Source organism: Nomascus leucogenys, chromosome X, assembly GCF_006542625.1.
Source record: "Nomascus leucogenys isolate Asia chromosome X, Asia_NLE_v1, whole genome shotgun sequence".
Taxonomy (NCBI): Eukaryota; Metazoa; Chordata; class Mammalia; order Primates; family Hylobatidae; genus Nomascus; species Nomascus leucogenys.
In genome coordinates this window covers 89180212-89196750 of record NC_044406.1, presented here as the reverse complement: position 1 = coordinate 89196750, position 16539 = coordinate 89180212, and the positions used below count along the sequence as shown (strand labels likewise).

Below are 16539 nucleotides of genomic sequence, written 5' to 3'. Positions count from 1 at the left end.
TTTGGAATACGATGAATCCTTGGACAAAAGCTTTCCCTGAATCCACTACACTTGTTCCATTTCTTTTTTGTAGGTTCTATAATGTAGCACTAATGGGCGTTCGAGGCTGAAGGTCCTGAGGGTTGATTATCTCCACATTTCCCTACTATTTGGATGCAGGGATGGATGACCTAGAGCTTGCTGGTCCCATGGTCATTTCCCATTAGTGTGAACTCTCTGAGGGTGTCTGAGGGGAGTGCTGTGTGAAAAGGCGTGTGTGTGAATATACGTTTCTCATGTGTATGATTGGGTCAAATCTAGAAAGGGATAAGCTATGGCTTAAGGTCTTCCTATGTCCCTAGCACATGTGGAATGGGTTTATCCAGTGTGAGTTCTCTGGTGCTTGGTAAGGGAGGAGCTGTGTGTAAAGGCCTTTCCACAGTCCCTGCACACATATGGCTTATCTCCTGTGTGGATCCTCCGGTGCTGAGTGAGGTGGGTGCTCTGCCTAAAGGACTTTCCGCAATCGTGACACTCATAGGGCTTTTCCCCAGTGTGCATCCTTTCGTGCTGGCTGAGCAAGGAGCTGTGGCTGAAGGATTTCCCACACTCATTGCACCCATAGGGCTTTTCCTTGGTGTGAATCCTCTGGTGTTCGATGAGAAGGGAGCTCTGGCTGAAGGCTCTGCCACACTGGTTACATTCATAGGGTTTCTCTCCTGTGTGGATCCTCTGATGCTGAATGAGGGGAGAGCAAGCTGGCTGAAGGCTCTGCCATACTGGTTGCATTTGTAGGGCTTCTCCCCAGTGTGGATTCGCTGATGTTTGGTGAGGGACGAGCTGTGACTGATTGCCTTGCTGCAGTCATTGCATTCATAGGGCTTCTCCCCTGTGTGGATTCACTGGTGTTGGGTGAGGTGACTTTTTAACTTTTTATTGTTTTTACTTATATCTTACTGTACTATGTCTTGAAAAGTTGTAGTTATTCTTTTTGATTGGTTCATTATTCAGTCTTTCTACTTAGGATAAGAGTAGTTTATACACCTCTGTTACAGTATTATAATATTCTGTGGTTTTCTGTGTATTTACTATTACTAGTGAGTTTTGTAACTTCAGGTGATTATTTATTACTCATTAATGTCCCTTTCCTTCTGTTGAAGTACTCCCTTTAGCATTTCTTTTAGCACAGGTCTGGTATTGATGAAATCCCTCAGCTTTTGTTTGTCTTGGAAAGTACTTCTCCTTCATGTTTAGGGGATATTTTCACTGAATATACTATTCTAGGGTAAAAGGGTTTTTTTTTCTTTAGCATTTAAATATGTGATGCCACTGTCTTCTATCCTGTAAGGTTTCCATTGAAAAGTCTGCTGCCTGACATATTGGAGCTCCATTGTATGTTATTTGTTTCTTTTCTCTTGCTGGTTTTAGGATCCTTTCTTTATTCTTGACCTTTGGGTACTTGATTATTAAATGCCTTGGGGTAATCTTCTTTGAATTAAATCTGCTTGGTGTTCTATAATGTTCTTGTACTTGGATATTGATATCTTTATCTAGATTTCAGAAGTTATCATTATTATCCCTTCGAATAAACTTCCTACCTTATTTCTTTCTCTACCTCCTCTTTCAGGCCAACAACTCATAGATTTGCCTTTTTCAATCTATTTTCTAGTTCTGTAGGTGTGTGTCATTGTTTTGTATTCTTTTTTCTTTTGTCTCCTCTGTGTATTTTCAAGTAGCCTATCTTCAAGCTCACTAATTCTTTCTTCTGCTTTATCCGTTCTGCTATTAAAGGACTCTGATTCATTCTTCAGTATGCCAGTTGATTTTTCAGCTCCAGTATTTCTGCCTGATTCTTTTTAATTATTTCAATCTCTTTGTTAAATTTATCTGATACAATTCTGAATTCCTTCTCTCTGTTATCTTGAATTTCTTTGAGTTTCCTCAGCACAGCTACTTTGAATTCTCTCTGTGAAAGTCTCTGTTTCTCCAGGATTGGTCCCTGGTGCCTTTTTTTTTTTTTTTTTTTTTTTTTGAGACGGAGTCTCGCTCTGTCGCCCAGGCTGGAGCGCAGTGGTGCAATCTCGGCTCACTGCAAGCTCCGCCTCCCGGGTTCACGCCATTCTCCTGCCTCAGCCTCTCCGAGTAGCTGGGACTACAGGTGCCCGCCACCACGCCCGGCTAATTTTTTGTATTTTTAGTAGAGACAGGGTTTCACTGTGGTCTTGATCTCCTGACCTCGTGATCCGCCCGCCTCAGCCTCCCAAAGTGCTAGGATTACAAGTGTGAGCCACCGCGCCCGGCCCCTGGTGCCTTTTTAAGTTTATTTGGTGAGGTCATGTTTTTTGGAATCGTGTTGATGCTAGTAGATGTTCTTCGGTGTCTGGGCATCAAAGAGTTAGGCATTTAATGTAGTCTTCACTGTCTGGGCTTATTTGTAGCTGTCCTTCTTGGGAAGGCTTACCAGATATTTGAAAGGACCTGGGTGTTGTGATCTAAGCTGTGTCTTCTTTCTGGGGCACCCAGGCCCTGTAACACTGTGGTTCTCGCAGACTCATAGAGGTGCTGCCCTGATGGTCTTGAACATGATCTGGGAGAATTCTCTATATGACCAGGCAGATAATCTTTTTCTCTTCCCTTACTTTCTCCCAAACTTACAGAGTCTGTCTGTTCTGAGTCACCTAAATCAGGGGATGGATTGACAGAAGCATCCCTGTGGCCACCACCACTGTGACTATGCTGGGTCACATCTGAAGCCAGCACAGAGCTGAGTCTTGCCTAAGGCCCATTGTAACCACTCCCTTACTACTGCCTATGTTTTCTCAAGGCCCTGGGGTTCTACAATCCACAAGTAGCAAAGCCAGCCAGGCCTGTGTCCTTCCTTTCAGGGCGGCAAGGTCCCCTGATCTCTGGGTGAGTCTAGAAGTGTTGTCTGGGAGTCAGAGACTAGAGTTAAAAAAAACCTTAGAAGTCTACCTGGTATTCTATTGTATTGCAGCTGAGCTGGTACTCAAACCACAAGACTCAGTCTTTCTTATCCTTCCTTCACTTTCCAAAAGCAGAGCCTCACCCCATAGCCACGGCCGCCCCTGGCCACAAGGCAAGGTGTACTGCCAGATTACCACTGGTGTTCCCTTAAGCAGGCGCTCTTAAGTGCACTTGTGGTGAATGCTGCCTGGCTTGGGACTCACATTTCAGCACTGTGAGCTTGCCTCTGGCCCAGGGCAGTCCCAGAAATGCTGTCCAACAGTCAACTCTAGAATCAGGGACCCCAGGAGCCTGCTTGATGCTCTACCCCACTGTGGTGGTGTTGGTACCTAAGGGGCAAGACAAAGTCCTCTTTACTTTTCCCTCTGCTTTTCTAAAGGAGAAGGAGTTTTGCCCCATAGCACCACAGCTGGTAATTTGCTGAGCCCCACCTGAAGCCAGCACGTGTCAGAGGCTCAACAAGGCCCTCAAGGTAGTTCCTGGGTATCACTGCTGGTTATTCAGGTCCCAAGGGCTCTTCAGTTAGCAGATGATGAACGCTGTAAGGATTGGGTCCTTTCCTTCAAGTCAGGGAATACCCTTCTGGCTCAGGATTTGTCTTGAAATGTCATTTGGGAGCTATGGCCTGGAACAGGGTCCTCACAGCTCTGACTGGTGCCCTATCCTTGTGTGGCTGAGCTGGTAACCAAGATGCAAGGCAAAGTCCTCTCCTCTCTTACCTCTCCTCAAGCTGAAGGAAGAGGTCTCTTTTGGAGCCTCAAACCATGCAGCCTGGGATTAAGGGAGGGGTGATTTCAGCCCTTCCTTGGCTGCCCCAGCTGGTGTCTCAGTATGTCATGTGCCCCGCCCCCTCACCCCAGTCCACTATCTCTGGGCCTAGTTCAGCCCTAGGACTCGCCTAGGAATTGCAGTACTTATGGCCTAGACTGCCTTTCAGGTTTACTTAGAGACTGAGAGCACTTTGGCCCTCAGAGGTAAGGTTTGTGGGCACTCAACTTTGAACCACTGGGATCAACAACTCCTCTCTGGCTAGAGCTGGTTTAAATGCTCCTTCCCTGGTTGGGTACCAGCTGAGTTTGGTCTGGTTTTCCTTTCTGCTCTAACAGGACAGCACCGAGTTCATTGCATAACAATTGCTGTGTTCTCCCTTCCAGCATCCAGAAATGCTCTCTGCACCAGGCTGCAGCTGCAGGGATTGGGGAGGGGTGGCATCAGCTATTCAGGACCTTTTTTTTTTCTATCTCTTAAGTGCCTCTTTCAGTGATCTGAAGTTAAAATTGGGTGCTTTGAGCTCTCACCTGATTTTTGGTTCTTGTGAAGGTGTTTTTTTCTGTGTAGATAGTTGTTAACTTGGTGTCCTTGTGGGGTTGGGGGACAATTGGTAGAGCTTTCTATTCTGCCATCTTGCTCTGCCTTCTATATTTACTTATTAAAGATTTTAATGAATGGGTTCAAGATTATACCACTATGCTCAATTTGCACATAGTAGTTAATCCTGAAAAAGGGAAGTCATGAAATGCATTTTAATCAACTTCTTTACATTGCTGATGTTAGAATCAAAGATAAATCATATATTCTAAAACAATCTCAAAAATAATTGAGGTGATACTATATGTAATAGAGATAAATTTGTAACTATTCATTGTTATTTTTTACACGTTTCTAGTTACATTTATTCTTATCTTGAGTATGCACTTTTAAAAGTAAGCCTTTATAGTCCATGTAATGGTATTGAAAATTAACTTAGGTGAAGATATCTAACATAACTTTTAAAATAAATATCTTCAACGGTTTCTATCTAATATAGGTATAGGTATTCCTGCTCTGTTTTAGTTTTTCCTTTTCATTTTTTTCTTGTTTTCTCCTCTTACTGTATATTTTCAAATAGCTTATCTTTGAGTTCATAGATTATTTCTTTTGCCTGAGTAATTCTAAGGTTGATGCTATTGCATTTTTCATTTCATTCATTGTATTTTTAAGCTCCTGAATTTATTTGATACTTTTAAAGTATAATTTCAGTCCCTCTGTTAAATGTCTAATTTGGTCATTTATTATTTTCTTTATTTCATTAAATTCCCTATTTTTTTGAAGTTTATTGAGATTTCTGAAAACAGTTATTTTGAATCTTTGTCAGACAGTTTGTATAGAGGTCAGCTACTAAGAAATTGTGTTCTTGTGGTGGTATGTCTCTTGGTTTTTCATGTTTCTCATTGCCTTACATTAATGTCTGCACATTTAAAGAAATGTAAGGACTTATTCCAATTTTTGCAGACTTAATTTTTCTGGGAAAGCCCTTCACCAGTCAGCCCATCCAGAGATTCCTGGGCAGGCCATCTGGTATGATCCCTGATGTGCTTGTTGCTGGAGTCCTTGGGCAGGCTGGCTGGCTAACTGGGTCAGCAGATGGGTGGGCCTGGTATCTGGGTCTTCAGGGTTGGGCCTGAAGCCTGAATCCACTGGGGTGGACCTGTTGATTGGGTCTTGAGGAATAGGCCTAAAGCCTGTGTCCATGAGGGCAGGCCTGGAGCCTGTATCCACAGGAGCCAGCCTGAAGCCTGGTCCACAGGGGCTCACCTGGTGCTGGGGTAGGCCTTGAACCTGAGTCTATAGGGGATGGCTGAACACTGGATGGGCCTGACACCTAGGTCCACTGGCATGGGCCTGGAGCTTGAGTCCATGGAGGCTAGCCTAGCACTGGGGTGTCTTGGATTATTGAAATGATCACTGAGGTGCCTGGTTCCTGGGATCGCTGAGATAGACCTGGAGCCTGAGTCTGCAGGGTGGTCTTGGAGCCTCAGTCCAAGGGGTCCTGCCTGGTACTGGGGTCTACAGGAGTGGGCATGGACCCTGGGTCTTCTAGAATAAGCCTGGAGCCTGGGTCCTCTGGAGCCTGGGGCCTGGTGCTGGGACCAGTGTGGAACCTGTAACCAGAGTCACATCTGGAGTCCAGGATTGTGGATGCTAGCCCAATGCCTGGAGTTACTGGGGCTGGCCTGGAGCCTGAGTCTGCAGAAGCAAGCCTGGAGGCTGGGTGTGCAAGGGCTAGCTTAGAGGCTAGGTCCCTGGGGCCTAATGTGGGTCTTGGAGCCACAGGGCCAGCTTGGGACCTGGGCACACAGGGATGGTCCTGGCATCTGGGTCCACAGGGGCAAGCCCAGCACTGTGGTCTACTGGAGCTGGCCTGGGCCCTGGGTCTGCTGGAACACTGAGATGCAGGAGCTCCAGCAAGGGCTACAGGAGCCAGCCTGGAGGGCAGGGCTGTGGGATCCTGCCTGGTTCTGGGGTGGACCTGGAGGCTCAGTCTGTGGGTACCAGCCTCTTGGGGCCTATATTAGCTCCCTCCAGGGGCTGGCCTGGAGGCTGAGTCTGCAGGTGCCAGCCTTATGACTAGGGCTGTGGGAGTTGGCCGGGTGCTGGGGCTGACCCTGGCCTAAAGCCAGGAGCCTTGGGAGCTAGCCCAATGCTGGAGATGGTCGAGGGCATGGTACTGCTGAGGTTGGCCTGATGTTAGGGTAACCTGGAAACCGAGTCTACTGTGCAGGCCTGGAGCTTGGGGTTGAATGATTCAGCTTGGCACTGGAGCAGGCCTGGAGGCTGAGTCCACTCGTACTGTCCTGAAGTCTGGGGCTGTGGGGGCCTTCCTAGCACTGGATATTACTGGGGTGGTTCCAGTTTTGGAGTTGGAATCAAAGTTCAGTGCTCACTTCCCTCTCCTTCTCTCACACAGAGGGTATCTCTCTCCACTCTATGCTGGGCTTGGTAGAGGGCTGATGCTGATAGTGTAAAACTCTCTTTCCTACCTTCTTGAACGCACCTTATTTCTGTGCTACACCCAGGTGCTGATATAATCTCCTACATATTTGTTTTGTTTTTTTAGTTTTTTGGCTCTTGTGAAGATGTTTTCATTTGTGGATAGTTATTTTAATTGATGTTTCTGTAGAGAGATGAGTGCTGAAGAGTCCTATTCCACCATCTTGATGATGTCCGTCCTAATGGTTTTTTAATTAGAAAGTCCTGCATGCTTTTCTGCAAAAATTAAGACAGTTGTACAGAGAGTTAAACATTAAGTTGTCTCTCCTTGTTCCTTTTCTAGGCCCACTTACCAGAGTTAACCATTTTTAAATTCAGTTTATTTTATTCCAGATTTTTCTGTGCATATATGTGCATATATTTAATTTTTGTTAGTATTGGATTGGATGTATTGTATTTGTTCTATAGCTTTTTATTCATTTAATAAGCAGTTGGCATCTCTCTGTGAAAGCATGTGGTACCAACTTATTCATTTTGATAGCCAAATAACAATGAGAATTTTGATGTTTGTGACTCATACTGTATAAAAAATGGATAAACTTTGGCAGAATACATTGTAGTTCTTAAGAATTTTAGATGACACTATAGACCTCAAGTGTAAATGCAGAAAGTTTTGACATGTGTTATTTATTACAGTGAGAAACACTATAGCATACATTTCTAGATATGTATACGAACATTACATTATAGCTTTGAGGGGCTTGTGTGAGACTTGTTTGGCCACATTAGTAGGCTAGTGTTTGTACAATGATGAAGGATGTTTGCCCACTATGGGCAAAGATAGTTTGTGGTTCCTTGTGATTTCTAGATAACATTGAAGGCATAGCTTCATGTTTCTTGGACCTATAAAATGAGAGTGGTAAAAATCTCTTGATTCTTAACAAGAATCCTGTGACAAATGACAGTCCTAAAACAAAGCATTTCTTAGGATTGTCTGCTGTTAAACACAAAATATCAAGGCTGTTTTTTATTTGTTTGGTTGGTTTTCAGGTTTGTTTTTTGTTTGTTTGTTTGTTTGTTTATTTGAAACAGTGTCTTGCTGTCGCCCAGGCTGGAAGACACAATCATAGCTCACTTCAGCCTCGACCTCCTGGGCTCAAGTGATCATCTCAGCCTCTGGAGTAGCTAGGACCACAGGCGTGTGCCACCATGCCCAGCTAATTTTTATTTCTATTTTTTTTAGAGATTGTGTCCCAGGCTGGTCTCAAACTCCTGACCTCAAGTGGTCCTCCTACCTCAGCCTCCCAAAGTGCTGGGATTACAGGCATGAGCCACCACACCTGGCCAAGCCTGGGTTTTTAAATCCAGCCTTTAATTACTGGTGTCCCAAGTCATTCCATGAAGCTCATGAAGTTACTGGTGCCCCCATAATGATTCCTTTAGAATGCCATTGCCTAGACTTATCATACTAAATAAATAACTCTTGCCGTATCTGACATTAGAGGGATACTTAGTATGTGCATATTAAATTGCACACTCGAACAAAAAGCTGTTACTGTAGCCTCACAAGCACTCAAATTTGAAGTGTCATATGAAATCATATATAGTTGAGGAATGAAAAATGATACCTCTAAATATTTATTAATGTGATGTATTTGTCTCCCCTTTTTTATTCACAGATGCCATTTGGAATGAACAGGAAAAGGCTGAACTTTTTACAGATAAGTTTTGTCAAGTATGTGGAGTGATGCTACAGTTTGAATCACAAAGAATTTCACATTATGAGGTAGGTTAAAAATAATGGAAATAGGGTCTAAAGCAGGTTTTTAAATGTAGCAAGTAAACTTCCTGTAAGTCATCTTACTTGATTCTTATGAGAATCCTGTGAAAAAGGTAGTATTATTTTCCTTTGACGGATGAGGAGATTGGCTCAGAAAGGGACAGTAATATACTACTTTAAGTTCGGGGAATTCAGATTTAAACTCAGTCTTTTTACTCCAAAGCTTGTTTTCTTCTCTTCACACCACTCCCTTTGCATCCATCAAGCCATCTACCCTTGTATTAAATATAAGTGAGGCATTATGAAGCTTGCATAGGAAACTACTAATGTGAATCAAGGGATATTATGTAGAACTCCCAGAGTCTTCCTTTACAGCAAATGAAGACTATAAAAACAAAATGAACCAGTCTTGCACTTGATTGAACCACGTGTTTTTAGACACAGGAATGTAGAATCCTAGAGCTAAAAGAGAATGTTTAATGTCCTTACTCTCTTAGTTTATAGATGAGAAAACTGAGACCAAGAGGGTTAATACTTCTCCATGGCTAGTCACTGGTATGACTAAGCCTAAAAATGATTTCTTCTGATTTCATATCCGGTGTTCTTTCCCTTCATTTGGTGTTGCTTCATGTTTCTACATCATCTAATGAGCTGTTGGATTTCTTTCATATCTGGTATCTAGGTTACCAAAAATACTGGATACATTCAATTAAAACTAATGTAATGCCAGTTCTACTTTTTTAAACATCTCATCTTGTTCTTCCCATTGCTAATCTTATTGGTAATTATATTTTAGTCCTAATGTTGGTTGAAATTAATTTACTATAATTACAGATAGGGAAATTGTGTGACTGTGGATTGAGAGGAGGTAGGGTTAAGTCTTAATTCCACCATTGACTAGTTACATAAGCTTTGGCAAGTCACTTTACCTTTCTGAGCATGTTTCTTGGACCTGTAAAATGAGAGTGGTGAAAACCTCTTACTATACTTGTGAGAATTAAGTGAAATCAAATGTATGAGAGTGCCTAGCACATCTTTAGACTCCATAGATCAAAGATTTAGAATTAGTAACAGAGACAGACAGTCCAGGGGCTCTGTGATAACTACAATTTATCCATTTGGACCATTTTAATTTATATTGGAAAAACAGCTTTTTATGGAATCATAAAGTACTATTCAGTCTAGAAAATAGGCAAAAATACAAGAAAATAAATATAAATTATAATTCTATCACTTGTAGTTAACCATTATTGAATTTCTCTTTTGCTTCTGTGATTCCAGTATGATTTCTGAACACACACACACACATATACACATGCATTTTTACAAAAAAGATATACAGACTCTCTCAGTATTGTAAAATATAACAGTATTGCAGAAGTTTTGAATTTTAATGAGGTTGTATTTATTAATATTTCTTTTGTGTCTGTGCTTATGTGTTTAATAAACCATTCTATGCACTTTTGTCATATACTTTCCTCTATTTTCTTCTAAAACTTTGAAGATTTATTTATTATGTTATAATCCATCTGGTATTGATTTTCGTGTATGGAGGGTGACAACAGGTTTTTCATATGGATAGCCTGTTGTTCCAGCACTATTTATTGTATAGTCCATCCTTACCTCATTGATTTGTAGTGGCACCTCTATCGTATGCTAATTTCCACATATATATTGGTTTGTTTTGAGGCTTTTATCCTGTTTTATTGTATTGGCCTGGTTTCCTATATCTACAACAATTTCACCTTTAAAATAAGTCACAGCTTTCAAATGAGTCACAATATCTGTAGAAGAAATTTATATGACATTAAAAATTTTAAAATCATAAACTAAATTAAAAATATATGCCACACATTAGTTGATATTTATAACCTATATAACTAACGAAGGATTCATGTCTAGAATATAGAAAGGACTACAAATCAATTAGAACAAGAAGCAAGTAGAAAAATGGGAAAGTGATGTGAACAGTCCATAGAATAGATACTCAGCTTCACTAGTGACCACACAGGACATGCAAGTTAAAATAATAAACTATCATATATGAACCTTAATACTGGCAAAAATTAAAATCTAATAACACTTAACACTTCAAGATAATATAGGGAAACAAACACTCTCATCGCTGCATTTGGAGATGTAAACTGCTTCAAAATTTTATAATACCTAGTAAAGTTGAAAATCCACACTCCTTATAGGCCAAGAATTCCACTTCTAGGTATCTATTCTAAAGGAACTTTTGAACATGTATATTGGGAGATCTATTTATATATGTTAATTGCAGCAATGCTTGTGTTAGCAAAATAAACTGAAACATAATTGTCCTAAACAGGGAACTGGATAGGTAGCATATGGAGTAGAATATTACAGCATGAATGAACTAGAGCTATATGTATCAATATCAATAAATCTCATAAATAAAATACTGTTTTAAAAAGCAATTTGGAAAGAATATTTATCAAATAATTCCACTTTTTATAATCAATTTTTACAAGACAGTAATATATAAAACTATTTATGGATATGTGTGTATAGTAAAAGAATAAAAGCATGAAAGGAAATCAGGTACACCAACTTTAAGAGAGACAGAGGAAGAAAGGATTGTGAGCAGGAGGGTATAGGATTGTATCTGTAAAATTTTACCTCTTTTAAAGGAAATTTGAGAGAAATGCAACAAAGTGTTAAAACTGAATAGTGGGTATGGGTTTCGAGTATATTGTTTCCTGTTCTTTCCTATACAATGGGTATATTTCACATTTTAAAATTATGTAGACCATCTATGACAAACCCACAGCTAATATAATACTGAATGGGGAAAAGTTGAAAGGCATTCCCTCTGAGGAATGGAACAAGACAAGGATGCCCACTCTCACCACTCCTCTTCAACATAGTACTGGAAGTCCTAACCAGAGCAATCAGACAAAGAAAGAAATCAAGGGCATCCAAATCTGTAAAGAGGAAGTCAAACTGTCACTGTTTGCTGATGATATGATTGTTCACCTTGAAAACCCTAAAGACTCCTGCAGAAAGCCCCTAGAACTGATAAAAGAATTCAGCAAAGTTTCCAGATACAAGATTAATGTACACAAATCAGTAGCTCCTCTATACACCAACAGCGACCAAGCAGATAATCAAATCAAGAACTCAACCCCTTTTACAATAACTGCAAAGAAAAAAAAAATCAGGAATATATCTAACCAAGGAGTCGAAAGATCTCTATAAGGAAAACTACAAAACACTGCTGAAAGAAATGATAGATGACACAAACAAATGAAAACATATCCCATGCTCATGGATGGATAGAATCAATACTGTGAAAATGCAATCTACAAATTCTGTGCCAAAAGCAATCTACAAATTCAATGCAGTCCCCATCAAAATACCACCATCATTCTTCACAGAATTATAAAAAACAATTCTAAAATTCATATGGAACCAAAAAGCCCACATAGCCAAAGCAAGACTAAGCAAAAAGAACAAATCTAGAGGCATCACACTACCTGATTTCAAACTATACTATAAGGCCATAGTCACCAAAATAGCATGGTACTGGTATAAAAATAGGCACATAGACCAATGGAACATAATAGAGAACTCAGAAATAAACCCTAATACTTAAAGCCAACTGATCTTCAACAAAGCAAACAAGAACATCAACTGGGGAAACGACACCCTATTCAACAAATGGTGCTGGGATAATTGGCTAGCCACATGTAAGAGAATGAAACCGGATCCTCATCTCTCACCTTATACAAAAATCAACTCAACATGGATTAAAGACTTAAACCTAAGACCTGAAATTATAAAAATTCTGGATGATAACATTGAAAAAAACCCTTCTAGATACTGGCTTAGGCAAGGATTTCATGACCAAGAACCCAAAAGCAAATGCAATAAAAACAAAGATAAATAGCTGGGACCTAATTAAACTAAAGAGCTTTTGCACACCAAAAGGAACAGTCAGTAGAGTAAACAGACAACCTACAGAGTGGGAGAAGATCTTCACAATCTATACATCTGGCAAAGGACTAATATCCAGAATCTACAACAAACTCAAACAAATCAGTAAGAAACAAACAAACAATCCCATCAAAAAGTGGGCTAAGGACATGAATAGATGATTCTCAAAAGAAGATATGCAAATGGCCAACAAACACAAGAAAAAATGCTCAACGTCACTAATGATCGGGAAATGCAAATCAAAACCACAATGCGATACCACCTTACTCCCGCAAGAATGGCCATAATCAAAAAATCAAATAACAGTAGTGTTGGCGTGGATGTGGTGAACAGGGAACACTTCTACACTGCTGGTGGTAATATAAACTAGTACGGCCACTATGGAAAACATTGTGGAGATTCCTTAAAGAACTAAGAATAGAACTATCATTTCATCCAGCAATCCCACTACTGGCTATCTACCCAGAGAAAAAGAAGTCGTTATTCGAAAAAGATGCTTGCACACACATATTTATAGCAGCACAATTCACAATTGCAAAATCGTGGAACCAACCCAAATGCCCATCAGTCACTGAGTGGATAAAGAAACTGTGGTATATATACACTGGAATACCACTCAGCCATAAAAAGGAATGAATTAACAGCATTTGCAGTTATCTGGATGAGATTGGAGACTATTATTCTAAGTGAAGTAACTCAGGAATGGAAAATCAAACATGTTCTCTCTGATATGTGGGAGCTAAGCTATGAGGATGCAAGGCATAAGAATGATACAATGGACTTTGGGGACTTGGGGGGAAGAGTGGAAGGGAGGCGAGGGATAAAAGACTACAAATATGGCACAGTGTATACTGCTCGGGTGTTGGGTGCACTAAAATCCCACAGATCACCACTAAAGAACTTACTCATGTAACCAAATGCCACCTGTACCCTAATAACTTATGGAAAAATACAATTAAATTAAATTTTAAAAATAAATAAAGTTCTGTAGAGAGAGTGATTATCTCACATTATGTGCTCAGGAAATGTTAGTTTCCCTTCCCCCTATACCAACATCTTAGTTATTCTTACATATTTGGTTATATATTTGTTAGAGATTATTTCCAATGTCTCTTAAACCCAGAAGGATTTCTTTTCTCACATAAAAGAATTTGCAAGGGAGGTAGTAGAGGGCTGATATGACAACTTTATAACATTATCAGGGACCTAGGCATTTTTTTTTTTTTTTTGAGACAGAGCCTCACTCTGTCGCCTAGGCTGGAGTGCAGTGGCGCAATCTCAGCTCACTGCAACCTCCACCTCCCAGGTTCAAGTGATTCTCCTGCCTCAGCCTCCTGAGTAGCTGAGATTACAGGCACACACCACCACGCCCAGCTAATTTTTGTATTTTTAGTAGAGACGGGGTTTCACCATGTTGGTAAGGCTGGTCTCGAACTCCTGACCTTGTGATCCGCCCACTTCAGCCTCCCAAAGTGCTCGGATTACAGGCGTGAGCCACCACGCCCGGCGGGCATTTTCTGTCTTTCTGCTCTGATGGACTGGTTTTCCTCCTCAATGTCCACCATGGTCCAAAGATGACTGTTGGAACTCCATCCTTTGTATTTTAATTCCAAAAGCAGTAAGGAAGAAGGGTAGAATAAGGGCTTATGGCCCAGTCATTTCAGGAGGCTTCCCAGAAGTTCTACATAACACTTTAAATTATATCTTACTGACCAGAATCTAGTTACATGGATACATCTTGCTGAAAGGAAGGCCTAAAAACATAGTCTTTTAACTGGGTACATTGCTCAAGATCTGTAACTAAGTAAAAAGAAGATATTTGATATTGGGCAGCAACTAGGAATCCATTTCAAAAACAAGAATCTAAAAGTTATTGGCTTCTAAATTTAGCATTATTTTCATTTTAACTGACATTTAGAGATTTGAAATCATGTGAGTCTGTACCAAGTTTGACTAAATATATTAACACACATGAGTGCTATCCTCAAATTCAGAAAGGTGTGAATTTTGAGTGACTCTTTTATTGAATAAACAAAGTCATATTATATCTTTTTTCAGGGTGAAAAACATGCTCAAAATGTTAGTTTTTATTTTCAAATGCATGGGGAACAAAATGAAGTGCCTGGTAAGAAAATGAAGATGCATGTTGAGAATTTTCAGGTGAGTGATGTGTGTTGGTATTGTAATCTAAACTTTGAGTTATTGAATCTTTCTAACAAGATTGTGCCTATTTCAGGTGCATAGGTATGAAGGAGTGGACAAAAACAAATTTTGTGATCTCTGCAACATGATGTTTAGCTCTCCACTTATTGCTCAGTCTCACTATGTGGGAAAGGTCCATGCTAAAAAACTGAAGCAATTAATGGAGGAACATGATCAGGCATCTCCATCAGGATTTCAACCAGAGATGGGTAAGGTTCCATTCACCTCTTGATCTTCAATGCAGGATCTACCTATCATGTTTTGTCTAACTGTGCCATATCCTTTTTTTGGGGGAGACTTTCACCCCAGTTGAAATAACTTGATTATTATTCTTCTTCCCAGTTAATCTCTGTGTCTGTCTTTGTCATTTAATATGGAGATTTGAATTGCTAGTTGATTTTTAAGAAATGTTATGACCTCTCCTTTTCAGTTCACCAAATTCAAACAAAAGCAAGTTATTTGCTATACTGCTATAAGGAAACAACAGTAAGCAGCTGGAGCTTTGTCAGTTTCTAATCAAATAATAAAATCTTCACTTTTTACTTCTTCCCCTTGGCATCTTTTTTGCGTTAGTATTTTCCAAAACATCTCACATGAGTGTTCAAATCAATGTCTTCACCATAATGTAGATATGTGTTTCCTACTAACTGTAGGCAAAAAAAAAGTTACTGACTCTCTTTCTATTATGACAGCCTATTTCTTTCTTCCTATAAATATAAAGTACTACCAGCATCATCAGTTAGTTACTGAGTACTTATTTTATGTTAAATCCTGAAGATATAGGGAATTATAAAAACATTGCGTCTTTCCTTCTTCTGGTGATGTTGGGTCACCAGCACATATGAGAAAACTGACTCAAAGTTGCCCAAGATGACAGAGTATACCCTGGAAAACCCAACTTGTATTTTTATAAATGCATGTGCTAGAACAAGAAAAGATGATTAATCCTCTGTAGTAAATAATTTACCACGTTCTTTGTAGCTTCAACACTTTAGGACTAAGGCATGCCTGGCATGGAAAATTCACCAACATCAATTTTGAACTCATAGTATAATTTGAACTCATCAATTTTGAACTCATAGTCACCCAGCAAAGGCAATGCCACAAGATATGTTATTAAAACTTTTCTTAATAAATGAAGCCAGAATTGTTTTTTTTAATTTAGTCTCTAATTTTTATACATTTTTTCTGCCTGTCATTCCAAAGACAGACAGAATCAGTTTGCCCTAAAATAAAAAACATCCTGTAAAAGCTTTATCTTCAGTCCCAAAATTTATCAACTTGAGCTCACAGAGGAGGATAAATGAAAGAGCTATGAAATACTGGAATTGTAGGAACATGTATAGTTTTATAGTCTTAAACAACTGCATAGATTTTATTCTGATACAGACATCACAAATATAGAATGGACGCCTTACTTTGTTACTCAAGAAAGACTAACTTAGAAGTTAGTATCATATGTGTTATCCTCACTAATTTTAAAGAATCATAAGATGGCTATCATATTTTCACTGATTTTTATATGAATATAATTAGGCAATGCCTAATACAGAATACTACTTCCTTCTCATATCAAACTTGGTGACAAATTCATATTCACATTTCCATTCTCACAGAAGGAAATTCTTTTTTACTTTAGACACTTTATCCAGCAGCTGTCTGTTGAAAAAAAAAATCCGGGGAGTGGGTTTTTAGAGAATTATAAATTTCCCCAGTACTTTACAATAAATGCAGTTCTAATATCTGAAAATGTGTTTATCACTTCTTATTACAACTATTTCAGCAGGAGTGCCTCTTACTACTTCTGCAGAGTCAACATTCCTGAAGCCCCTTCCTGTCAAGCCTCCTCCAGGTGGGATTAAAAATAAGACTATGCCTTCCTC

At 39.8% G+C, this 16539-nt stretch overlaps 1 protein-coding gene across 2 annotated transcripts in view; it reads left to right on the top strand.

Moving 5' to 3' along the window:
- ZMAT1 (zinc finger matrin-type 1) overlaps positions 1–16539 on the top strand; it is a 51451-nt gene that overhangs the window by 19590 nt on the left and 15322 nt on the right. Inside the window, exons 2-5 of one of the 2 annotated variants that reach the window (XM_030807061.1) lie at positions 8394–8500; positions 14513–14614; positions 14691–14865; positions 16443–16508. In XM_030807061.1, coding sequence (XP_030662921.1) covers positions 8394–8500; positions 14513–14614; positions 14691–14865; positions 16443–16508 — 450 coding nt within the window. Of the gene's footprint in view, positions 1–8393; positions 8501–14512; positions 14615–14690; positions 14866–16439; positions 16509–16539 lie in introns of both variants that reach the window. The other variant, XM_030807060.1, reaches the window with a different exon arrangement.